The 27,395-nt window shown below is 38.9% G+C and overlaps 1 protein-coding gene across 3 annotated transcripts; it reads left to right on the top strand.

Moving 5' to 3' along the window:
* The first annotated feature begins 14,604 nt into the window (after nucleotides 1-14,604).
* On the top strand, nucleotides 14,605-26,820 carry LOC129353391 (hyaluronidase-4). Of its 3 annotated transcripts, none has more exons than XM_055022703.1 (5): nucleotides 14,605-14,836; nucleotides 22,587-23,576; nucleotides 24,566-24,655; nucleotides 25,167-25,279; nucleotides 25,847-26,820. In XM_055022703.1, exons 2-5 carry the CDS (start codon nucleotides 22,620-22,622, stop codon nucleotides 25,899-25,901), a joined length of 1,215 nt encoding a protein of 404 aa, XP_054878678.1. In that variant the 5' UTR covers nucleotides 14,605-14,836; nucleotides 22,587-22,619; the 3' UTR covers nucleotides 25,902-26,820. The 3 variants fall into 3 exon arrangements, 2 of the variants coding, with proteins under 2 accessions (XP_054878678.1, XP_054878677.1); XR_008605009.1 differs by having other exon boundaries at nucleotides 14,606-14,836; nucleotides 25,167-25,743; XM_055022702.1 differs by having other exon boundaries at nucleotides 14,606-14,836; nucleotides 25,167-26,820.
* The last annotated feature ends 575 nt before the right edge of the window (nucleotides 26,821-27,395 follow it).

Here is a 27,395-nt window from a genome sequence, read left to right as displayed (position 1 = left end):
CAATAGATTGTAAACCAATTTCTCATTTGGGAAAGGTAGTAACTTTGTGCCACTTTACATATGTTGTGAAACCCTGTAAATAAGTAAGAAATTGTGCCTTAAGACACAATTGTGTGATTTCATCTCTCATGGAAGTCACTAAGTGTGTGGCAGCTAATTTAAGATTAGATCTGGATTTGGGAACAAAGTTATAATCAGCGAATCAACTTGAGCCTGAGATCAGGACAAGACTGGATTTCAATATTGCATTATGGAATATTTACTGAAAACTACAACTCTGTTACTCAACATACTAATTTTCAAAATATGGATAAAAAAACTTCATGGAATCTAACTTCTCTTTTATTGAGCAAATCAGTAAGTAGTGCATGTCTTACTTTTTTGTTATTGTAACATGTAAGTTAATAATGCTGTAGAAAGAAGTCAAACTGTTGACCAACACACCATGTGATCTGACGTGGACAGTAGGATGCTTTCTACACAAGCAGGAGAAACTCAGACTCTGTGCGTTTTTAAAATAAATTGATGAATTACTTAACTTTTTGTTTTGGTACTAATGTGAAATCTAAAACACTTAGTTGAGGCCTAATCTCTGGAGCAGGATTTGTGGTTTATGAAGCTAACTTCAAGTACAGTTTGAAATTTTTAGTATTACAACGCTGGAACTTGGAACTCTCACTAATATGTTACATTGCAACATATGGTATGATGCTATGATTGCTTCTGAACCAGTCAGAGCTCTGAGCAAATAAAAATAATGAAAGATTGGCAGTGTGTGAACACATGTCTTCTTGGCTGTTTTTTTCCTCTGTTCTTTGTAATTAATCTATTCAGGTGGTGCAGCAGAGGCACACCTAAAAGTACCACCACCCCTTGAGGACTTGAGTTTGACACCCCTGTTAAACAGTGTTTTCCCCAGTGTATTATAAGCCTGGCGGCCCGCCATGCTTGCTAGATCCCCCACCAGACTAAGCCTTGCTTGATTGTATTTTTAGAAAAATGATCAATTGGGGGAAAAAAAAGAAATAACTTATTTATTCATTTACTTGTTTTTATCTTAAAGCTGGATTGCAAGGGTCTAGTTTCACTTGTGGAGCTGATTTACTTGTAAAAGATTTGTAGGTTAATAGTTTATGCATTTAAATTTGGGAGGGACCAATCACACCGCTGATGCCTCTGCGCATTGCAGCAGCTGGATGTCTTAAGTTTATCTCAGCGTGGATCACGGGGGCCTCCTTTCACTCAAACTGGACACAGGCTGACCTGTATGGATATTGTGACGTGCACAATTCAGAGACTGAGATCTAGACAAAAGTCAGGGAGCAAAAACAATCTTTAATACGTCTGCAGACGGAGAGCAAAAATACACTGCTTTAGGCAAAAATCAAAATCTGCTCTAACAAACTCAGAGTTAGTTGCTTTATTCATCTCTCTCTCAGCTAACAGAGGTGGAGATTTCATCTTCAAGGACCAAACAAAGGAAAACAGACGGAACAGTTCAACTTTGTACGCTCATTCACAATCATGTCTACGGGATGCGAAAACTAAACACTCTTTCTCCATGCAGGGAAGGCCACGGGAAAGACAGCAAGTTCCCAGACGACCCATCTGGGAAACTTCAACAGACACATCTTGTTCAGTTAGTTTGTACACCCTGTGCAGCTGCAAGGAAAAACCTCTTGATTATGATACAATTACATTTATGTGATACATAGAAGTACTCTGCATGATGCAAATAAAACATTTTCTCTTTAAAGAAAAATCTAATTCACAATATGTTCATCAGCTTCCTGTGAGGAATTATTATGCTTCTTTGGAGAACTCAAGGCAAGAGTTTAAACCCACCGTTAGTTCTGGTTGTGCAGCTATATGAACCGCAGGAATAACTTGGAGTCGCACTTTCAGATGTGTGCTTTCAGAAAGATTTATGTTTGTGAACAAATTTAGGGCAGGGGTTCTCAATACATCAATCGACTGGTTGATCGCGAGAAGGTTTTGAGTGACAAACTGAAGGCCACCAGGACGCCGAGACCAGCACTTTCTCTTCTGACAGGCTTATCAAAATATTCACTAAGATCCAAAACGTTTTTTTATTATTTATTGAAGAATAATTTTTTTAAAAATCAACAAAACGTGTTAAAATTTATTTTCTCAGTAATTATTATTAAGTTGTGTTCCAGAGCCATTAACAAATAAGAAGGCGACTCAAAGACCAACTGACCAACAGAGCAGGAGTTTAAATGAGCTAATCAACCAGCACTGTGTTCAGGGGAGGCTCATTAATAATCGATGACTAAATATCAAGCCTGGAAACCTGATATTGACTGAATGTTATGTTTTTAATAAAATATTTGCTTGGCTTGCGGGTGGTTGCCACGGCAACGGGTGTGCTTAATGATAAAGTGAGACTGAGAGTAAGAAGGTGCGAGTGGTTCTGAGTTGATCACCTGTTTGGGTTATTTTACCTTTGTTGACCTTGGCTGTGGTTCATCACAGCTGCTGGAGTTTCTGAACGTTCAATAAACAACAAACTTGGACTAATGACCTCATTCGTTTACAATAAACTTCACAACAAACTTCAAATAGGACAAATATATTTGATTAAGTTTTAACAAAAACAAATGGCTTCTACCACAATAATTGTGTGAAATTACATTAATTATGTTCCAAATTCAGAAGATTTGCCTTTACCTTTGCAGAGCTCTTTGGTTCCTCCTATCAGTCTGTAGTTTCTCATATTGACGTCATCAATTTTGCTCTAAACTTTGAGACTATGTACTTGGGCAAATGACCAAACTGTGTAAAGGGATTCTATAAAGCATGCATATTTATTATAATGCTAGTTGTCAGTAAAAAAGTAATCTCTTGGAAATGGATGACTTACACAATGCCCACCTTAAAAGACTGGACAAAAATCATCCAAGACATTTGCAAGATGGAGGAACTGATATTTGCATTGAATCAGGAGCAAGACCAATTTGAAAAATATAGGACCCTTTGGCGGAATATCTGAAACTAATGAAAGTGAGGTGACCCCCATTGATCCTTAGCTGCTCTGTTTGGTGTAGGATATTTGTTTTACGGTTCGAAAAAGTTAGTCCGATGTGATATTAATTTGTTCGTTCTTTATCCTCCCCATTCTTCTGAGAGGAATTGGGGTGGAGGAAAGAAGGAAAAAATGGAACACTAAATACCAGAGATGGGATAATCACATGAAGGAATATGTTGTATGCATCAATATAACAAACTGAACAGATGACCGTATCAGACTATACTACCTTTTGTGAACAGACAAGATGCACAATTCTCATGTTATTCGTTAATAAAAATTTGAATGGAAAAAACAAAACATGGTGAACTGCCGGTGGGCCGCCTGGGTTCCAGCTAGATTTCTGGGGGAAACCCTGGAACTGTCAAAGTGTGACTATAACTCAGCCTTGAGTTCCTGTCATTGGCATTGTTGAATGGGGAAAAAAAGGCATTGTAAGTTTGGCGGTTCGACTGATACAGTTTACAATCAGTCACACTTTGTGAATAATGTTGCTATCTGTAACTTGTCTGGCTCCTTTGCTGGGCTGGCAGTTTTGGCAGGTCTGGATCGCTCCCATCAAAAGAGTCCAAAAAGTTATCTCCAAGATGAGGAACAAAATATGCATCCAGTTTTTGGCTTTTTCTTGCTCTCTTTCTTCCATCCTTTTTACTTTGCTGCTCCTTGGAGCTCCACTCATGTAAACATAGTCCTTAGAAATGCTCTAGCTAGTTTGCCTTCTGTTGCAAAGTGACTGATGCAACAGAAGACAATTCAGAATTTGCCAACTCTTTTCCAACATACAAGGAAAAATAGACTTTATATATAAAGCCTACTTTAAGTATTACTATTTCACAGATGTTAACACGTTGATAAAATGTTTAACTCAGTTATATTGCTGTAACAATGTGCTAAATTGTTGACTGGTGTCAACCTCTAAGTATTATCTGATGTTGAAGCAAAGCTGAACTCTTGAAGTTTGAAAGGTTTTATTGTATTGTACACTTCAAATACTTTTTGACACTATCAATTTCAAAAGGAAGCTCATGTTTAGTCTCTGCCAACTTAACTTGCTGACAAACTGAACCTTGACATGACTGCTGACACTGAGCGAAAGTAGATTATGGTTATTAGCAGGAGCTCATAAACTAACTGAAGTCTGAGGTTTTTAAATTACAGGTGTGTGGTGTTTGTGTGTTCTCTGAAAAATGAACCTCAGGAGGTTATTTTCTTAAGTTGATATCAGATATGTGACTTAAGACAACAAATTCTTTCTATGTGGTTGTGTAAAATAAGCAAAAACAAAGAAAATCTGAAAGGGGATTGTAAAGCATCTTACTGCTAAGTTGTATAGTTGATTTTTCCATCACTTTCTGTCAGACTTACATTAAGAAAACCAGACAGAAGAGAACTTGCTAAGAAACAGCAGAGTGTGAGCTGCATATGAGCCTGTATTCCATGCTGCCAGCCATCGTGATCAGATAATAATCCTGTCAGAGAACATGCCAGAATAAGTGAGGACACAAATGAAGGTCCTTTAGAAGTTGTGTTCAGCTCTGGCTCTCTCTCACTGTGCTCTTCTGTTTTTCATATGGGAAATGTTCCAGATTCACCTCTGTTATTTTTAATTGCAGTCGATATGACACAGTATAGCATTATTTAAAATTACACCAGTCAAACAAAATATAGCAAACAACAACTCAAGTAAAGTTAGCCTTCCTGTGTTTACTCTGAAGATTCCAGTACAGAACGGATGAAAAAGCGTCATCAATCCAGCAGGTTTAAAAATGATTACCTCCATGGGTGAAAAATTTTTGGTGTTATTATGAGTTGTGTCTTTTCATCACCAGAAATTTTTTAGATAATAGAAAAATTACAACATACTTAATCCAACATGTTCAACTAATTCTGGATCCCTTTAAAACAACGGGATCCAGGTACTAGTTCCTACTTTCTAGTTTAGAAAGTAGGAACTACACATAACTCAACATCTACGGTTCTTGTTATAACAAAAATAAAAACAAAAATGACAGCTGGCATTAAAGCTTTTCTTTCATAAAAAAAGAGGACAGCACATTTCCAGGCTCTATTTTGCATAGTCAGCTTGTGTAAACTGAGGAATAACTAAACATGCTCTGAATTCAGTTGGAGTCTCCAATTGGCAGGTCATCAGCTCTTTATTCTCTTTCTCCAAGCTCCCCATGAGTTTTTTCTGCTGCTGCTGATTACAGACCAAAGCGGCTAAACATTTCTGTCCTTGATACACAAACAGTTAGCGAGGTTTAAACATTTACAATTGATGATTCACATGAATTGCTCTTCACAGGTCACAGTCAACGCCTGTGATTAAATCTCTTGGAGGCACATGAGTTTGTCCCTTGAAAACGAAAGTAAACAAAGGAGTGATGGACCTGGCATGAGTTGGATCTAATTTTTCATGACTGTGGGTTTGAATTTTGTTCAAGATAAACACTGAAGTGGGCTGACATTAGTGGCAGAAACACAATGTGTGTAAAGATGAGAGAAACTGCCTTGCTACTTTTCTCCATAGGAGACTGAGCAGAGGAAGGCAAGTTGAAAATATTAAGTTTGAACACATACAAGTTTTTTAAGTAGTGAAGTATGCTATCTCCACCAGTCAGAGGCAACAGTGCATCAACAAGTTTGCAGTGTGTCAGTGAAGAAGAAGTCTTCCATCTTGTGGGGCCCACCTGGTCAGCTCAGAGGTTTCATATTTAGTACCAGTGACAGTATATCTCTGTTATACTACACACCATGACAAACCATGACAAACTGGGCCATATCATATCATTCACAATAACAACAGTAAAAATAACTTTGCCTGGCAAAACAAACGTCATCGTTAGATGCTAATTTCAAGGCACAAATAAGTCACCCCGTCATCCATGCAGAAATATTGAAGTTGAAAAGGATGAAAGCAAACATGGCTGAACTGCCATAAAAACAGAGAAGGTGGTCATTTATTACCAGTTACAGTCTGGACTGGATTGAATTTCACAAAATTAGCTGCTGTCTGTCATAAGAAGAGTGTATACTTTAGCTTCTGTAGTGTTTTGGCCACTGCAGCTCCTTATAGCCACTGTCATTGGTACACAGAGCTGAGGTCTGCGTCTAATTGTCTCTCCTCTTCACGTAGAAAGAATGAACCAATTAGACAAGCCGAAAAAACTGTCTAAAACACAGATGGCTTCCCAAAAAAAGCTACTGTTTTAGTGCTCCGTTTGTGCAGGTTTTTTGACATGTAAAACATAATGTATGATGCATATTTTTTAGGTAGTGACTTTATGTAGAAAGTACAAATGTAAAAAATATTATGCTTGCACTTTGATAAAATTTCAACAACAGACCTGACTCACACTCGCTTGTGGTACCAAGATGGAATTCACTGAGCTGCTAAGGACAATACATGTTTGTAAGAGCAGAGTAGCCACTTGATTCAAGAAAACTGAGTCATTTGGAGCTGATTACTCAATGCTTTTTGCAATATTGTTTATGGAGTATAAGTAGAATTTGTTTTAATGAAGTCTTAAAAGAATCCAGGACTAGTTGAACATGTTGGCCTAAACATGTTGCAGTTTTCTATTACCTAAAGAACTGGTGTTTGTGATACGCCAAAACTCATGATTATTTCAAAAATGCTAATCTTTTGTTATATGTTTCACCCTTGGAGGTCGCCATGTGTTCACGGATGGACTGATGACGTAATCAGGTCCATTCTGTACAGGAATCTGCAGAGTAAACACAGGAAGGTTAACTTTACTTGAGTAGTTGTTTATCATATTGGTTTGACTGGTGTTATTTTAGATAATGTCACACTGGGTCATTATTAGCTGTAATAAAATAAAAATAAAAATTGAGGCGAATCTGGATAATTTCCCACATGAAAGAAAGGAGAGTGCAGCCGGAGAGGAACACAACACAACAAAGGACCTTATCTGGACCTGGACATTTCTCCACAACACTTTGAGCGATTTAGTTTAACAGGTGATTGTTACCTTAACGAGCTAAAAATAAATGCTGTGCTGAGACGGGCCGAACTGGATACTCTTTGAGATGCTAACAGGAGTTATACAACCTGGGTATTGATGTCACTGATCTGACCAGACCCATGGATATTTAATATTCCCCTTGACAGAACTGGTGTAATAATATCGTAACAACCTATTTACACAGAAACCATTTCTAAAACCACTTTCCATTACAAATCCCCCCCAAAAAATGCATTTACACTACAGCGAGATCAAATCAAATCAAGTTTGTGTGTCACATTTCAGCAACAAGGGTGTTGAAAGAGTTTTACATAATAAAAATATAACAATAAACAAAGAAAGCAAAACAGAATCATTACATTGGCAAAAGTGGCTAAGTGAAAAGAAGTAATAAAAAGTTGTAATCCAGACTAGAATTACTCATTGTTCCCTGTTATTTTTAATCAAAACCAACTCTAAACGGGTGTTTTTAGCCTTGACTCAAAAGAACTCTGTGTTTCAACTGTTTACACTTTATATTTCCAGGTCCAGGAAACTAAGAGTGAATCAAATCTAAGAGTAACAAAGAATAACTAGACACAACGAAGAAATAGATATACAAACACCAAGAAGAACTGAACAAAGGTGAAACTGAAAAAAATCTGATCTAATTTAAGAAAGAGACTTAGGAATATCAAACTTAGAGTCTAGAATCAATAAATAAAATCCCCAAAACAACCCAGGACCTAACACAGCCAACCAGAGCCACAATGGATGGTTTATATCAAAGTAGATTCAACATTATTATTAAAGACCAAAAGCCAATTAAGAATTATTAGCAAGGCGGGAGGGATTAGGTGCAAAATGATGGGTTTCATTATGCAAAATATTGCAAGTCTTGTTTTGAAGACACTGTTGACTATTGAGATCCATGAGCTATACATCACAATTTTCAGATTAAAAGATGTGTATTTTTCCTCAAACTCATACATATGTCTTCAACATTGAATATATTCAGATATAGGCTCTTCTTTCCCTGGGCAACTTAATACCCAGGAAAGGCCACAGTCTCTGTTCTGTCTGAGCCAAGACATTTTCATGCCACTGTACATATGTTCAGCATTAGTTTTCAGTCAGATCTGCTGAGGTTTTCATGCAGGGGGGCAGGAGAGTACTCTACAAAGGCTTTCATCTGTGGGGGAAGTGAAAACCAAACCTATGCTCTGGAACAGGCTGGGAAAAAAAAAACTCTCCATTGGTCTGTTTTTTCTCTCCACTAACTTTTTGTTGACTGAGATAATGTGGTGGGGCATAATGAATTAGCTCTGGATTTTTTTCTCCTGAATTTGTTTTTAACATGAATAACTTACGGTGTAAATCGAAGTGCAACAGTAGCTTTCGACTACAGTACTGTGCTGTCCCTCTCCTCTGACAGCATTATGTTACACACAGTGAATGAAGCAGGCAACTGCAATATGCTCATATCTGTATAGATAGATAGATAATTACACTTTTGCTGCACTGTCTGTCACATTTAATGTGTGTATGTTGGTTTTCTGATATGCTCCGAAAGCCATAAATGTGCAGTGAAAATGTACAGAGTGGGACAGAAAATACAGTTCACACTGGCAGGAGGGAGTGCTGTAAAAAAAGCAGCAGGTGCTCTTCTATGGTGAGCCATTTCAGTCAAAATTATATCAATCAATCTGGCCAGTATTATTTAACTCCATGGCTTCCCACACTTTTGTTTGTAGTAATGTTCACTACATTGATTACAGTAATCAACCGCTCTACAGAAAGCTCTCAATTTCAAAAAGAAAGCAGCAGTGCACCGACTGCAATTTTCTGGCTGATAACCAATTTTTAGAAACCCTGACTTGCTGAATTTGTTTTTGAGTGTGCAAAATATAGTGAGAAAAGTCACTAAGTTGGCAATCATGGTGAAACACAACTCTTCTCTAGAAATATATTATTATATTAAGTAATTAAATTTAGTCCCTAATAGGACTATATAAATAAAGTCCTCATTAATATAGATACAGAGTTGATGGAGTAGGTACAATGGCAGCGTCAAGCAGCTTTTACTATAATGATCGGGGACCCTCTGCCACCAAAGCCTGACATCCCGGCCTTCCACTCTCCGTCCTCATCCATATCTCTAGTTACCACCCCAGTCTTGAGAAGCAGTAACACCTCCAGCCCCAGTAAGTGGGCCAAGACTTTCTCAGGCGCCTGTAACTGGTCGTATGATGCCTCCCAATGATCTTCCCAGGTTTCCCAGTAATCAGGCTGAGCCAGCGCCAGAGGATCCGCCTCCTGTGTTGCTACCCACCGGACCTTTTGCAGCATTTTCTGCATTTGTGGATTATCACACTAAGTGTGCTGTTCAGAATCACACTTCTGTTTTCACACACGTAGAAACAAGGACCCTTCCTACTATCATTCGTTATGAGTCCCTGTTCACTTCAGGTTCCTGTTCGGGCATTCGGGTGTTGTCATTGTGCGACACCCCCTCGCCCCCTTCCTTCACTCTTTTTGAAAGAAGGAACATTTACTGAGCTTTGCTTTAAGCCCCTGTTGTTGAAGTCCACCCAGCACCACCTGTTGTTTCCGCGACATCCCTGGGTCCCCCTTCCTTCACTCTCTACTCTCTCAGTCACCACTTCCTCTTCTGAGAGGGGAGATCTGCTACCAGCTCTCCATCTAACGGGTAAATTGAGTTTCTTAAATCTGCTGGGATTTGCCCTATCCAGAACTGAAGTAAACTCTGTTTAAGCTGGTTTCGAGAAAGGATTCGCCTGATTTCTACGACATACATCCAGATGTCAATCAATCAATCAATCAATCAAATTTTATTTGTATAGCACATTTCAGCAAGGCATTTCAAAGTGCTTTACATCATAAACACAAGAACACAAAGTCATGCAACATATAATAGACAATACATTGTTACATATTACATTTCAAATGAAACTCTAAACAGGTGTGTTTTTAGTTGCGATTTAAAAGAAGTCTTCTTTCACCCTTCTTCCCCCTGTGAACTAGCCAGACTGAGCAGCCTGCAGCCAACTAGTTTCACATAGCACAACTGTTAACGGTCGCTCCTTCTCTTTTTTTACAACTTGCACTTGTTACTGAATCAGGTTGGTTTTAGTGACTCTGGCGAGTCCCAAGGATGTTGTTTTAAATTTGGGCTAAATCAACCTATAAAACATTACCTAGTTTTCTTCCCCAGAATCAAACATCACAGCTATTTTACTACCATCAAAGAACTTTGAGGTGACTCATTAATTGAATGTCCACATCTTTTAGATTTTCTTTATGCTAAATATTTTATTAATGGAGCATTTTTGCAAGGGTCAGTACAGCTTAATTCAGTAACAGAAATAATGAAATAAGTAAAATCATTCATGTAGCCTATCTTTCCCTAATTCTGATACTAAGAACTAAGGAGGAGTTTGGTGTCTCGAAACTCCTCCTTAGTTTGGTGTCTCGAACCCCAGAACTGTCTCAATGATGAAGAAGGTGTTGCAGTGGGAGGAGGAGATTGATTGACGAAGGCAGGAATCTCTGTTGGTCTGATGAGCTGTCATCTCTGCATCGATGGTGAGGTCACACAGGACTTGGGTCTTTGTGGTCACCTTTTATAGGGTTTATTCACCCTTTTGGTGCATTTGCATTGGCTAACACTGTTGCTGTGCCTGTTTCATTGGCTGACTGCTTGGACAGATGATCCATATCCATCACAGTCTTAGAGACATTTTTATCCTGATGTCTGTGCTAATGTCTCAGGATTGCTCAACAATCCTCCCTCGGCTTTTCCTTGAAACGTTTAAGTTGTTCAACCATCTATCTCCAAATAAGGCATTGGTCATCTCTGCTCTGCCGTTAGTTCCCATTTTATCCCTAACCTTTCACCTACTATCTACCTCTAACACATCATCAGTGATCTTTAATTGCATTTACATGTTTTACACCATTTCAAGTTCAATGTCAAAATCATATTCATAGCCCTTTTAGTTTATTTGATTTAGCATTAATTTACAATTTTATCATATCCATAACTCATTACTGTGCTTTAAGTATAACTAAAGCACATATGTCAAAGTCAAGGCCCGCGGGCCAGATCCGGCCTGCAAATTAATTATCTGTGACCCCCTGGATGATATTTAATTACTATTGGAACCGGCCCGCAGGCCACAGCTGCCCGCAGGCCACAGCCGCCCGCAGGCCACAGCCGCCCGCAGGCCACAGCGGCCCTCAGGCCACAGCGACCCACAGGCCACAGCCGCCCGCAGGCCACAGCCGCCCGCAGGCCACAGCCGCCCGCAGGCCACAGCGACCCGCTGCCGTTTTGCGCGCACCAACACTGCATTCCCCACAATGCAATGGTAGCCCGTGAAGTCACTGAAGCACAAGCGGCTTTATTGTCCATCAGCAATCAGAGCAGATATCAACTTTCAGGTACCCCCCACTCAAAACTGGCTAAACGGTTAGTGGACGCTGAGAACAGAGGTTTTCAGGCCAGGATGGAGACAGACAGTGACGTCCACTTTTTTCAGTAACGAGTAATGTAACATGTTTCTATTTCAGATCAGGTAGTCAGACTCAATGGCGTATCTAGCCCAGTTTTAGTATCTCAATTGTATCTCAGTACCCCTGAAAAGGATTGCTACCTATCCCTATAAAATGTGGAGTCATCCTGTATTTGGCTGTTAAATGTGCGTCCTGTATTGAACCGATACATAACTGTTTGATAGACATGCCTACACTAAGTTTGATAATAATAGGCAAAATAAAACACAGGAAATATTAAGGTCAGCTACACCGTCGTGGTGGGAGCTAAAGGACCCCTGAATGCTACGGACCGACGCTGAACGTCACAGTTGCCTAGAGATGGACATTGTGCAGCTGCAGTGAGCTGCTATCAACCCACGTCTTTTTAAAACATCCTCTACCTGATTCCATGTCCTTAGAAGAAAAAAACACTTTCAAAAATACAGACTTGAGTGAAAAACGCACATTATAAGCTGAACAATTTCCGTGAGGATGCATACTGTGAACATCGATCGACAAAACAATGTGTCCATCGTGGCACAGTGTGCTGGACAGAGTAGATCAGGAAAGGAACTGCAGACCCGTCAGAACCTAAAGAACCAGAAATCAGCGTCTCTTCATCCTCAATCATCTCCAGAGGCTGATATGGCACAGAACATTTTCATATGATTGATTCAGTTTCTTACTGTGATTTTTGTTGATTTTTGTTTGATTATTATTATTATTGCTTAGGATGTTGAGTTTGGATATTTAATAAATAATAGTGTTAGCCAAAACTAGAAAATTATTGAAGAAATTTAACCAGGGCCTGCCAAAGTGTGCCCGTCGGTTTTTAGCATAATTCTTATGCTAAAAATTAGCATCAATGCTAAGCTTAGCAAAAAATTACATCATGTTGAGAATTCCAAGAATGTTGACTAGAATGGACTTGCACCATTCAGTATGTTAAAAGTAGTGTATAGGCCAAAATTAGCCAAAATGCTAATGTGAGCCTACATGCTGTTGGTAGCATGTAGGGCATCACTAGCATGATGTCTGTAATTGACTTACTCCATTCAGTATACTAAACATGGGTAATAAGTAAGAGAAATAGCTAATACCTCATTTAAGGAGAAAGGCTGATGCTAATGCTCTGCCTTGCTGCCCATCACTTGGATGAGGTTGTTTTTATTGCAGGTTTCAGCCAAATAATATTGTGATGCATATAATAATTTTATGCCATATTGCACATTTGTAGTCCAAAACCTTCGATCATTACTGGATTCTATTTTTGCTAGCTTTGTTCAGTGAAGATTATGTTGAGTTTAAGCTTTTTTAAGTCTGGAACAATCCATTTTAGTGTCATTTTGTACTTTTCAGGATTACAGCTGAGGCATCGCCACACCTGCATACCCTTACCACACACTGATTGAATGAGATCAATCCACTGAAGATCTCATTCAATCAATGGAAATGTGCAAATAATTTAGATTACATAGGCACACTGTTAAGGAAGACCTGCTTTTCTAATACTATTTTAAAATGACAAGAGGATTATTAGAGACATTTACCTTTCCAGGTTCATCGTGAGTCCAAAGGAGTTAATAAAAACATATGTTAAAGTTATGATGGTAAAATAACAAAGCAAGTTTTGATGAACCAGGTTTCTTCCATCATAATCTGTTGCCCTGGAATGTAAGATGTAACCAAGTATTAGAGGAATACAAACTAAATTGCATTTCAGTCTGGAGATGTCTGTGGAGGCTATCAAGTCGGATAACAAATGAATGCAACATGGAAAGCATTACTAGTCAAAACAGATAAAATCCATGTGTATCTTTAACAGACAGGAAATTGGGTTTCTCTTGTGGTTGTAAATATGTGTGGTAAACCACTGGAATCTGAACTGGGGCAGGGTTCACATGTCCTATCATTTAATTAGCACAGCAACAACACAATCAGTGTCCAAATTAAGAAAATACATGCAGATGAAAAACATAGCTTTTTGTTTTTAACTGTACTTGTCTTGAATTGTGTACTTGACATATTAGCTTTTTTTGTCTACTGTAGTTTTCTCAGGGTTCTTAAGTTGATGTGGTTAGGAGATGTCTGCAACTCAGAAGTCATCAGCAATCTGCAGAGTCAGCAGTCTGCTGTCCTCAGATTCTGTATCCTCCTCCAGCCATACTTTCAGAGCTGCAGGGTTCCAGGTTGTCTGAGTTAGGAGACTGACACATTAATGTGTAACATTTTAACAAAGTATCCCAAATCTAAATGGGTTTCATTAAACGCTTTAATATAGAGCCAAGTAGAACAAATATGGAGCATCTAAACATTGAGTATTTAAACAGCACACTTTTAAAAACTTTATGTTTTTAGTTTTGAGCATGAAATTTCAAGACCTTGACCAGAAGGTCGTTGCTACCTGAATGGAGACAAAATTTATGAACATTAGTTGGAGCTTTTGAAACAAGGGGAATCTATTGTTGACTTCTGAAATATTTTCAAGTTTGACTTAAATCATGTAGTGATATGGGAGTGAGCAATGTGTGAGTGTGGAGTCTAGCAATGGAATTTGAGATCAGTTGTTGGTGGGAAAAAGGCAATAGGCTTAAACAGAAGTGTACAACAGTAGAAAGAAAATTCACAGAATTTGGTGAGTGACAGTAACTAGACTGAACACCAAACTGAACATGTTGGTCACATTTAGACTGAAGGTATTAAATGATGATTTAGACCTATTTCTAAATTGTCATCAAGATAGTTTAAGAATGGACAATGCTATCAAGAGCTTAAAGTATAAATCAAGTCAGAGAAAACCTTACCATCCAGAAATGACACATGGTTTGGGGACTTTAACCAGGCCTGCTTGTGCAGAGACAGTTTAACAAATATCTGTTTTGGGGATTGAGTGAAATAAATGAGCTGAGACTTTTCTAGCAAAGGATCAGACTTCCTAAGAGCTCAGTAAGCTCACATGGAATTAAAACCTCTCTCTCTCTCTCTCTCTCTCTCTCTCTCTTTCTGTGTGTTTCTCTCTTGTCTTTGTGACTCTGCCTCTATTTCATTTCTTCCCTCCCTCCCTCTCACTCTCTGTCTTGCTGTGTTGTGGTGCTGACGCTCTCCCCTACCTCTCTTTCCCTTCCTTGGTATATAAGTGTGGATGACTGGTTGGTGATTAAAAGTGACGGAAAGACAAGCGCAGGCCTCTTGGACATTAGTTTCAGAAGGACTGCCATGACCTCTACTGTGACCCCTAAAGATGATACTCCAGCATGGGCAGGTGAGCTTTTAACCTTGTGAAGCCACTTTTTAACCAGTAAACTGCTGAAAGCAGCTGTCCTACAGATCTGTTGTTTGGCACCAGGAAGGGGATGAAGTATATTTTTAAATCCTGCGTGAGGCGGCACCTCTTACAGCATGGCTTGAGTGTTTTGGGTGATGAAGGAAGGAGGAGGCGAAAGAGAACACTTTGTCATGCAAAGAATGTTAGCTCACCCTGAACACAAACCCACAGAAAGGAGCAAAGTTTTACCGTTTAGAATTCAGAAAAGCAAAACACCATTTTAACTGTCGCTATTAGTTTTTATTCAGATGGCAAAAGCTGTAACATCTAGACTCACTTAGGTAGCTTTTGAGCTTTTTAACAGATGCTCTGACTCATAACCACTTACAGTAAATAGTCTTAAAATCCTGCAGCGTGGGGGGGCAATTTTTTTGGCAGACAAATTAAAGCTAGTTACAGCGTTCTATAAAAGTTATTTTCTATTCAGGAGATGGTGTTTTCCAGGCTGTTGACAGCACACAGACAGAGATTAAAGTGACTCAGGTCAAAGATCAAATGCTGCAGTCAAGAGTCTTGATTAGTTAACAGGATCTGAGGCTTGTGCATTAAGCTCGCTGCTAAAATGAGACTAAAACAGCAGGAATTCAGACACTAATATCTACCACAAACAGTTCTCCAGTAATCAAAGCTGTTTCCTAACAATTTATGAAGCATCTCTGAACAGCTTCTGAACTACATTGCTTCACTTCATTAATGTGTAGCCTTCTTTTTGTCACACACCGTTTCATTCAGGTTGAGGTCTGGATTTTGACTGAGCAGTCGTTCTGTTCCACGGTATGCATCCTGTTGATGACCCAGTCAATCTTCAGCTGTCAGAGTAGCACTGATGTACAGAGGAGCTCAGAGTTAAGTCAACAACAGTTTAGAGTCCGACAGTCACTCCCAACCGTTATACTTGACTCTGTGTATGAGAGGCTGTTTGTGAGGCTTTGGACAAACAGGATAGCTCTGGCACATTTACAGAAATGTCAGTCATTGTACATTGCCCCTATCAAACAACTTAAATTCAAATTAAAAGATGAAACTGTCTAAACTCAAGTTGTGTTGCCATACACCTTTTAGATTATGCAGAAGACTAATCCAGGTTAGTCTTCAGCTTGCTAATCCTTCAAGATTTGAGAAAGTGGCCATGACCTTTCCATTTTCTTTCCTCCTTGGTTTTCTGTTAGATAGGAGAACATTTCTGCTTTTATAGAGGTCATCCCAGTGCTAAGTTGTATTCCATGTATTTCATGTGCAACACCTGGATGTTACATATGAAGCACTCAGGATGTACGTAGTTGATTTTGATTGTTGCTACTTGTAGATTAAACAAAAACTAAACTAAACTAAGAAACTACAGCAGAAATCTGCTCAAAGTTATTTCGTGTTGGTCTGTTTAGCATTAACTGACTCAAATGGGTATCAGAACAATTACATAAATACATTTCAATTCAGTTTCACTTTATTTTGGTAAATTGTCAACATTAAGCACAGGAAACAAAAAATTATAATACACAAACCTACAATTTACCAAAATAGGAATAGACTGAAGCTTATACTTACCTACCCTGTTTATATACTTAGCAGCCTACCATCATAAATCATAATTTAGTTTTTCCTTCATGTAATGATAACTTATTGTAATATGGTAACATCCCCAAATTTTCAGCTTTTGTTGTTATCTTCTATGTAATCTGAATCCACTGTTATCATCTAAACTGGACATTTGAACAGGTGGCTATGTGTTGTGCTGCTGTTTATATTGAGGTGAATGTTTGCATATGGTGTCTGTTGTGCCGCGAATTATAGAAAAACTTTGGTCACACAATTACTTATATATTGGCTTATAGATATATATCTGACAGTGAAAGTCATAGGTAAACTATAAATCAATCAAACTCATTGAATTAATGCGCTTAAATCACTTTTGTCTTCACATGTGTGTAAAACCCAGCAGCTAGTCATTTCTTCTGTTGATGTTGCTACCTCGAGCAGAGATGTTTTGCAATAGGGCAATTTCCTCAGTTGAAGCTTTCAGCATCTTCCCACTATTGTTATTTTTATATTATAATAAATCTTAAATTTAGCAGAATCTAGTGAAGTGCAAATGAAATACCAACTTATTCGATATACTTATAAAAAGTGAACCGCTATGTAAGGCCATATTTTTGACCTACTTGTTTACACTCTCCCCAGTGAGAGAATGCACAAACCACCAATAAAGCCTGGTTCATGGTGGAACTGACAGGCAGATGACTTCAGGTTTTTTATTCAAAGTCATACCTCTCCTGTCCGTCAGCTAAGTGAGCCAAATTGTTCATACAATAAAGTATCACTGTGTTCAGGATGTTGCTGTGTGCTCTGAGTTCTACTGCAAAAAAATGAAAAAGAAATAAATCTGATATTGGGTTTGAAAAATGTTTCTGCCCCAACCTCCGTGTCATCAAGCAGTGTTTTCACTCACCACGCCTCGTTGTCCTGGCACAGTGACTCCTGCAGCTTCAGAGTCCATCAGACTCAATGATCAGTGTTCCCTCTGGATGATGGAAGGAGTCCAGGCTTGGTTGTCCTTGTACTCCCCTGGTTCTTTTCTTCCTGTGAGAGCAACATGAAACATGACTACATTCATTCACTGCAACAAATTTCTCAAATTCTTCCTTCTTTGCTCTGGTTAAACTGGGCCAGTCAGCTTTGAATGTGACTGAAGGAAAATTCTGTTCCATGGTCAAGTATCTGAAAATGTGTGGCTCCAGGGACCTCCAAGAATTATCAGACTACCAGTCTCTCTACCTTTAATTTCATCCTGTTCTCAAAACCAGACTGTGGTTTACTAGCTGGAGATATTAAATAACAGATGTTAATGGACTTATAAAGTTCCAAAGCAATTACAGTATCTTCAGTAACATTATAAGGCACCTTTATTTTAATCCTAAGAAAGTCAGACTCACAACACAGAAGAAGAGTAGATCTGCAACATGTTCCACGAGAGGGAGCAAATTCTCCCAAGAGCAGCAATAAACACTCAAAAAATTAACTTCTTCACTTTACTTGTTTTTGTAATGTCAACAATTTCTACAAAATTGAGTTATGTTCACTATAATTCTAAATTATTAAGATGCCACTGAGTGACTAATATGTAACAAACATAACCAAATCAGACATTTCCAACCTTATCTGATTAGATCTGATGTGTCATGAAGCACAGGGTCGAGATGATGATGAACGAGGTCAGACTCAGAGCGAATGAGAAAATTATTTTAATGATGTCCAAAAACCAATTCACAGAGCCAGGCACAATAGGATGAGGTGAGAGTGACAAAGAATGACTAAAGGATCCAGCAAGGAACAGACAACACATGTGAGACCAAATAATACACAGGATCAGGGGACAAGAGACAGCTGGAAACAATCAAGAGTGTGACACGACTACACAGGGACTAAATTAACCAAAATACTTACACAGAAACCTCAATCCTCACAGTTCATCTTTATCAAATGGAGCACAGTAAAAATGTGTGCGTCGGACTGCACAGGTCACTGTTCACCTGAAATGACCGGTTATGTTCACTATTGTGGCAACCTGGGGTGGATTTTCTTTAAAGTTATGAAACCAAAATAGAGAATGTTAAGGTTTGGAATAAATAAGAGAAGTCAACAACTTCAACTGTAATAACTCTCCAGGAAAATGTAATTATAATGAGGACACAGGTAAGTTCTGCTGGAATATGGAGACAGGATTTGGAAGATTCTACAAAATTTAATATGCTTCAATATGTAAAAACACCTTTGAAATGAACAATATCCTGACACGTTAAAACAGTGAATTCATTTCAACAAAAATTTGATTATGATAAAATGTTTAAATTTCAAGGGAGATTGAGGCTTACCGGTGGGGGAAGTAGTGAGGGAAGAGGCAACATCCAGTGAAGAAAAAGGGATCACACTAGACTCTACAATAACACAGCAAACAAAGAGAAAACAAATAAATAACCAAAATAAACACACAAGATAAGACACTGCCACCAGAGAAGCCTCAGTCCCTGAAAGAAAAACAAAAGAAAACAATATGAATAAAACAGAGCCAATAATAAACAACAACAGTACAATATTGCACTTACTCCAGTTAGGTAGAGCCATCAATGCCCCGGAGGACAGAGGAAAGTTCAGGTTGGTCTTTTGATAGGCAAAACAGCAGCGAGTATCAAACCAGGTGTAACTCTAATAAAAGGTTCATCAGGAGGCTGTGACTTGGTAACTTACTAAGTCACAGCTGAACAGATCAGCAGGAAGCAGTGCAGCTTCCTGCCAGTAATCAAACAAAGGGACAAATCGATCCAGGTATTGGAGGAAAGGAAACAACAGACGCAGAAGGAGGCAGATAGAGACAGACGTCACGACGCAAACAGCCTCATGACAGGTGGAATCTTACTTATATGTATCAGTCAAAATTGGCCTTCTTAAAGTGGCAGCGTACCATTTATGCTGCTACGCTGTACTCTAATATCATTCTTAGACATACACAGCTTCAATTTCACATAAGATCACTATCAACGAGCTCTATTTAGCATGGATTAATAATAGACTAAAATATTTCAAAATATAAGGACAAAATCTAAAACAACATATTTGGTCCTGATTCACACAGTTGATGCCAAGCTATGATTCTCTTGTTTATAGTATACAGGATAGTAACAACATTGGAAAGGACAAACTAAAGCCAATATCTTTACAAGCTCCACTCCTCAGGTTAGAATGAAGAACTATTAGTAAATTAACCTGAATAACGGTGGACAAGATTCAGTGAAGTCCAGTTAGCTTTGGGGCTCATTTTTATAACGAATGATGTGTGTGCGTGCATGTGTGTGTGTGTGTGCATGTGTGTGAATGTGTTACTTTGGCTAAAGCCTCTCAAATCCTCCATCAGGAGATCGGCTTGACAAGGCTAGTGCCTCTGCCTCTTCTGCCTTTAAAGCATTTGCTGAAAAGAATTTTATTGTCCTTTTTAATGTGTGCCTGTCAAAATTTCAGGGACATTCAGGATTCTTAGCTTTTTCAGGAGTAAGCATAACAGTTTGCTGAGCTGTTGGACATTCAGGTTTGAATGGCTGCCTTTTGTCTCAGAAAGAGTTTATGCAAAGTAAACCATATCAACTATCAGCTGCAGTTGGACCTGCTGAACTTCTGACACCTGAAAGTGTCTCAAGTGGCAGCTGTGGTTCAACACCACCATAGTTTTCCAACACAGATGCCTACAACCACAATCCTTTGTGTACGTTGAATGAGTGGAGCTGTTCCACTCCACAGGAACCACAGACATCAACAAACTCCTTTCCTAATCGACAGCAGAGCTGACCGCGGCTCCAAGGTACCCACAGAACTCATTCATCTGGAGACAAAACTAGACTGTAACATGGACTGAGCATCATTAATCTTCAGCTTCTGCTCTGTTCCGATACAAACAAAGTATTAAACACATGAAGGGTCAGATATCTAGAGCGCTCCACGAGGAAACAAACTGTAGTTTTGTTGATGTTTGAAAAGTTGTCCTCTTATTCCAACTCTTAAATATTCTGCTGTTGATTTAGAGTCTTTGTTTAAACAAAGAACTCAAAATATCTCAGTAGAAATTCACAGTGTATAAGGTTCATGTTGAAAGACCTAAAGTGGTTTTAGGACCAAGGAGCCATGGGTTTGAGATCTGTTCTTTGTTAATGTCCTTTATTTTGCATTTAAGCTTTTGCTGGAATAGAAAACCTCGAAAGTGAACAACAGCAAATTCCTCTGGTTAAATCATGAGTCCTCAGCTCCCTGCCAGGCTACAGATGGAAGTGATTTCAGCTCAAACTCAGAATCTTTTATCAATACAGAACCTTACAGCCTGCTTTAGCTTCCCTGCATACATGGTAAGCTAGCTTCAGTTTCAAGATACATAATGATGAACATGTCTTGCTGAATATAAAACAGTGAAATTTAAAATCTGTGATTTTAAACCTTAGACGTATTGAAGTGTGTAGGACCTCGCTTTCACCTACATTTGAGCAAGACTGTGCAATCTGATGGATTAGGATTCTGGTTCATATTCCAAGGAATACATCATGAAAAAAAAATCCCTGTGAAATACACATAACCTTTATTTAACCAGATAAACCTTGTTAAGATCTACAATCTCTTTTTGAAGAGGAACCTGTCATTTCCTCAACATGTCATAAGATCATTTGTTATACTTACATCATCCAGTATCAGTGATACTCTTATCCAGACATGACCTATGTTGAACATTCAGTTTCAGCACAAAATTTATATTTTAGCATGTAGAGTCAAAATCTAAATTGCCCTAAAATAGATGTGCATGCAAAAATCATTCAATGAATCAAATTTTATTTGTATAGCACTTTCAGCAGCAAGGCATTTTAAAGTGCTTTACATCACAACAACACAAAAACACAAAGTCATGCAACATAGAATCAACAATCAAAACATGACATTAAGGCAACTCCCATGATTAAATTTGTAATTGATCCATGCTCATTGAATTCCAAATTTTGACATCCCTGTTTTGACCTCCAGCTGAATAGTTGCCCCATCACTAAATCTAACCTCCTAGAGGAAGTTGACACAAAATTTTTGTGTGTGAATTTCCACAAAATGTGTTGCAGACTAAATACATTATTTTAGCAGTCTGAAACTGCAAGAGGACTTTTTGTGTTTTTCACATTATAATCTAACTTTTGATTCTAAAGTTCTCTTTAATTGTGTAATAAACTTTAAGAAGTGACAATTGGATTCCAGATCTGTGGACAGTTACTGGATGGGAGAATTCAAACAAACAGAGAGAGATGTGTGGAGACGGAGCAGTGTATTTTAAAGTGTATTTTAAAACACAAAATACAAAGATGTAGAACACACAGTCAATAATTGAGTCATTACATTTTGTTAGGTGCCATCATTACATATCAGAATGTTGAATGCTTCATTTATAATGTTTAAATAACAACTCTAAAAAGGTCGACTGTTGTGCAGTTTTCTTGAAGTTTGTTCTAGATTTGTTTAGCATAGAAACTGAATGCTGCTTCTTATTTGGTTTGCAGAACAAACCATAACCATTGAGTAGATTTTGGTATTTAATGAAAAAAATAATGAATAAACAAACTTACAAAAACACAGAGCCAAAGAAAAACATGAATCCAAGTTTAAAAGAATGGCAAGAATTCTACTGAAGAGAGAGAAACAGAGAGAGGGGTTAAGGAGAGCACACAGCAGGGTAAACACTACAAGTATCATTTTTACCTCAGGTTACCACTGACAACTGGCAGCTAGCTCTTCATATGGTCCTGCTGATGGCAGTCCAACTGGAAACCTAAGGCTAAAAGAAACGGAGAGATTAGCTAGACAAATCTCCAGTTTCCTGACAAATTCTGCCAAATACCGAGGAAATAGATGGAAACGTTTGACTCTCTCTTATTATTCTAAAATTCTGGAATAATTTTGGTAACTGACCTAAAACAGAAAACATGTGGTCTGATTTATGTCAAACAATGGGAATATTGACTTATATTAATTTGTTTTTTCATAACTTAACCCTGACTCTTAGCTTTATGTGGTGTAAGTAAATATCTAATGTAAAGTTCTACTTGTTCTCCAACAAGTAGTTTCTAAACTCTGTTTTAACTCCCCATTTTTCTCAACTTTCTTCCCTCTCCTTCAGGATGATTGACAGGTGACACGTTTGATCCCAAGAATGTATGTGGTGGCAGTGGGTGGGATATCCTCTTCCCACCTAGTAGTATCCATCTCCGTCACCTGCTCTTGGCTGTTATTGCTCTTCAATTCTGCCTTTGGTCAAAAACCTGCAAAGCTTCCCTTGATTAGTCGGAAGCCCTTTATCGCTGCCTGGAACGCTCCCTTAGATATGTGTACCATCAAGTACAATATTACAACCAACCTTGAACATCTTTTTCACATACAAGGAAGCCCACGTGCTACTTGGACAGGGCAAAACGTTACAATTTTTTATGCAAACCGACTTGGCCACTACCCCTACTACACGCCACGAGGCAAAGCCATTCATGGAGGTCTGCCTCAAAACTGCAGCCTGGACATGCATCTGCTCAAAGCTTATCAGCACATTGTTCACTTCATTCCTGCAGAGGATTTCCGTGGCCTGGCTGTCATTGATTGGGAGTTCTGGCGACCTCAGTGGGACCGTAACTGGCACAAAAAGAACATTTACAAGCAAAAGTCGAAGGAGCTGACCAAGAAGGCGTATGTTAATGTGACTGCAGCTCAGGTGGAGGTGCTGGCTCGGAGGCGATTTGAGAAAAGTGCTAAAACATTCATGCAAAGGACAATACAGTTGGGAACACGGCTACGGCCCAATGCCCTCTGGGGTTTCTACCTCTACCCAGACTGTCATAACTACAACTTGCATGACCAGAACTACACGGGCCTGTGTCCCCTGCCAGAGATGATGAGGAATGACGAACTGTTGTGGCTGTGGAACAGCAGTACGGCATTGTTTCCCTCTGTGGCAATCAGAAAGAGTCACACCAACAGCATCAGTAACTGGCACTTTGCCCACAACAGAATCCAAGAGTCTCTCCGGATTGCCTCACTTACTTCAAGGGAGTATGACCTTCCCACCTACGTCTACGTCAGACTGGGCTACCGAGATGATGCACTGGCTTTTCTCACCACAGTAAGTCAGAGTCCATGGAACAATTTAAAGAGGTCCCTTAACTTTTTCCCAGAGTTTCATATATTAATGTTTATCTGTCCAAATTATACCCTAAGTGTAACTAACTTTGCCTCTTTAGGCAAAGCGATAAGGACAAATTCAGTTCAGGTCAGTTTATTCAAATGGCAACACATTTTTTAAAGAAGAAAAGACCAATTCAATCCAGTCATAAAGACTTTTTGTATTATCAGGTTGTTGTGTGTTCCAGATTTCTGCCCAGATCCCACTTGAAAATGAGATCTAGACCTCAATGGGGTTTTACTTGGTTAAATAAAGGAAATAAAAAAAAACTGATTCCAAGTTAGATAGATACATTTCATTTGATGCTAGCTGTCAGACAATGCAATCAGGTTCAGTTTATTGTTCCGAATGGAAGGAAAAATTTCAATGTATGGAAACCCAACAGATTGCATCGAGACTTGCAGCATTCTCTTCACCATAACAATCAGATTCCTCTTACCATTTACTGGACTCTCTGATGAAAGGTCAAGTCATGGCTGAGTGTTTGGACTGCCCATCTTTTTTCAGACATTTGCACAGGAGATGACAGTCCTGCAACAACGCAGTTAGCTGCTATCTGGTGCTAGAATCCATAGCAAATATTAAATCAATGCATTTGTCTTGCCTACATATTTTCATAGTCTGCTTAATATTCAAACTATGTTTTTAGAGTTTTTGTTCACTGAAACTGAAGATAAAGACTTTGAAAATTAAATTCACTTCTGCCATCTGCTGGACATCCACAGAAAAGCAAATCCAAGAAAAAGGTCTTCTGTTGTCAGAAACTCTTTTCAGAGGTAAATAGTAATTATAACAGACATAGATGAATCCAATTTGTATCATTCAAGAGGAAAATATTAAAATGACAAAAGCTCAATTCTTTATTTTACAATGATGGACAACAAATGAATGACAGCTGTACCTATTCATGTTTTCTGTATTTTCTACAGAAAGACTTGATTCATACTATTGGGGAGAGTGCTGCCTTGGGAGCTGCAGGATTCATCATCTGGGGAGATCTTAACTTGACCTCATCCAGGGTAGGTGTACCTTCAATCCTAATTTCCTTGTTCATATAGTGAAGTGCTTTGACATGAGGATGTACATTTTATTGAAGTAAGATATCAGCTGCCCATATTGCTTCTGGTCTCAATAGGAGGCTGAAAGTGGTTTCCTATATCGTCTTTTGCTTTTTGATTTTACTCCCAACATTCTAAGTGGTTTTTGAACTTTCTCTAACACCATCACCCCGAGTACTTCGAAAAAAACTAAATCACTGTTTTTAAACCTTACTTCACATGCAAGATTTTTTCAGAATAATGACAGTGAATAACAATGCCATTTTTAGAAAGGAGATTCCAGGACAACTTTCCCCCACATAAAATAACTCAAATCTTCAGCAAATACTATATTATGATGTTTAAACAGTTTTGGTGTTTCATCAGACAGTTGTAGTGTGAAAGATGCTGCATGAATTATAACTGATGTAAACTATATTTGTAGGAATGTTTAACAAAATGTCACATTTTGACCACTGGCTTGTTTCTACAGCATAACTGCACTTTGGTGAAGTCCTTCTTGACTCGTCGCCTCGGTCGGTACATCACCAATGTGACCCAGGCTGCTGAAGTCTGCAGTGAATTCCTGTGCCAAGGGAATGGCCGGTGTGTTCGCCAAGACCCTCTTGCCCACCACTATCTCCATCTGAGTTCAGAGAATTACCAAATTCACCCCTCAGGGAACGGGACCTTTACCGTCAACGGGTGGCCGTCACAGAATGACCTGCAGCAGCTCACTGACAGATTTCGCTGCCACTGCTATGAAGGTCATGAAGGACACAGATGTGACAGTTTAAACAAAGTAAAGGAGGATGATGAGCTGAGAAGGGAAGAGAAGAACGAGCAAGAACGAAAGAGGACTGAGTGGGAGGATGAGCAGGGTGGGCTTTGGGAGAACAGGGAGAGCTCTGCCATGGCAGTCGGCTGCTCTCATTACCAGATACTGTTACTGCTACATTTCAACTTATTGCTCATATATATGGTTGGATAGTTCTATGAAGATTTCACCCCAAGTACAGTTATGGAGGGATAATTTTACACAATTTCTATTTTGTTTTATTCAAAGATGGGTAAACATAATTTTATTAGCACAAATATATAGAACAAAAGAAATTTGTCTAATTTCACTTCTCAAAACAAAATTCAGAACAGCTTTATCAATTGTGATTACAGGTATCGGACTCAAGAGATGTGGCCAGCAGTCACAAGTCACGTCATTAAAGTGTGAACGATTGTAGAACACCAAGGGAGACGAGTCAAGGCTGCAGAGTAGGTGTTAGAGAGAAGCTACCTGAGGCCATCTGCTCTGCTCTTCATTGGTTTTTCCTGTTCAACCTTTTCACTCATCTCTCAGACCAGCTATCTTCCTTCTGCTTGAGGTGTAGATTAACTGCTGAGTTTGCTCCTCAGTGTTGGGATATCATATTGTTTAGCTGCTGTTCAATTTCTATAATTTAGAGCTTAGACTGGACTGGACTTCTCAGTGATGTGTTGTTTTATTCTTGGGATGATATTCCACTTCTTTTTTTTTTACTATATTTCGCTTCTATTTTTACCCTCAGTGGATTGAGTTGAATGTTTGTCAGCTGAATGCCTTAACATCAGTCCAGTAAAAGTTTTGTAACGAATATAATAATTCTATGTCTTTCCGCTATCTCTTTTATCTGTTCACAGGCACACTGCTGCATGCTTACATAGCCATGACATACAAGATTGGCAACAGTCAGACATAGCCAAAAACTGATTAAGGCCGGTATTCTATCAGATCATCATATGTTGTCAGAATAGCATACATGCAGTAATTACATGTGTCTGCGCATGGGCATTAAAAAGTCCGACCTTCATTTGAGTTGTCAGTTTAGCATACGCGTGAAGTTACAACTAAAATAAGTCAATAAACTGTTTTCAATGAAAACTAGATAGATATACATGTATTGTCGTAGTTTAAAAGTGTATTTAAAGCAGCGACTAGCTAAAGCTGCAGTCAATTACAACACGCTCATGTAAAACTGGCCTCCGAGTTGCTTGATGATGGTCTGACTAGTTAACTGCTCAGTCAGAATGTCATACAGCTGTTAATAACAAAGTGTATGACGATCTACGTCATGATTCTATGTTGCTGATTAAATAAAATCATATTGAAATGACAGCATATACTTGTCTGACAGCTATGGCCGTCACTTTGTGCTAAGCGTATGCTGATCTGCCAGAACACCGGCCCACACCCATTTGCCCCTTTTCCACCAGCTTGCCTCGGCTCGCCTCTACTCAGCTCACGTTTTCACCGGCTTTGTTTTTGAGCCTGGCGGTGTTCTGCTTCGGAGCAGGGCCAGCCTGGCGGTGTTCTGCTTTCGTGGGTGACCAAGTTTCGCTCCTGTTCACTGGTTGTGAGAGTGGTCAGAAATAGCAGCATAGACAGAAGGAAAAAAAAAAGGTGTAACATTTCAAGCTCGCTGCAACATGGAAGTGATGGAAGCTACAAGCAAGAAGTGGTGAAGAAAGATGCTGGCTTTTCTTTGCTTCAGACTTCAATATTCAGCGGCAGCTTAATAGAGCAGTGAGGAATGAATCGTTTTTGTCAAGTAGTGGAAAACCTTGTGACGGTGAACACCAACTGATGCAGCTACCGCCCTGCTGCTTTCTACCAGGTGAGCAGTTTGGAGATTTATCTGTCTGCTTTTTGTTATATTTAAGATTGTCAACATACAGTCATGGAAAACAT

This window comes from Poeciliopsis prolifica, unplaced genomic scaffold, assembly GCF_027474105.1.
Source record: "Poeciliopsis prolifica strain line A6 unplaced genomic scaffold, Auburn_PproV2 SCAFFOLD089, whole genome shotgun sequence".
In the NCBI taxonomy this organism is placed as follows: domain Eukaryota; kingdom Metazoa; phylum Chordata; class Actinopteri; order Cyprinodontiformes; family Poeciliidae; genus Poeciliopsis; species Poeciliopsis prolifica.
Note: the sequence above shows the minus strand (reverse complement) of the source record. Positions and strands in the feature narration are given on the sequence as shown.

Excerpts from the sequence above, each read along its gene's own strand:
- LOC129353391 (XM_055022702.1), top strand. The coding sequence starts at position 22,620 with ATGTATGTGGTGGCAGTGGGTGGGATATCCTCTTCCCACCTAGTAGTA. Across the intron at positions 23,577-24,565 it reads CACTGGCTTTTCTCACCACA|AAAGACTTGATTCATACTAT; the intron begins GTAAGTCAGAGT and ends TATTTTCTACAG. Across the intron at positions 24,656-25,166 it reads TTAACTTGACCTCATCCAGG|CATAACTGCACTTTGGTGAA; the intron begins GTAGGTGTACCT and ends TTGTTTCTACAG.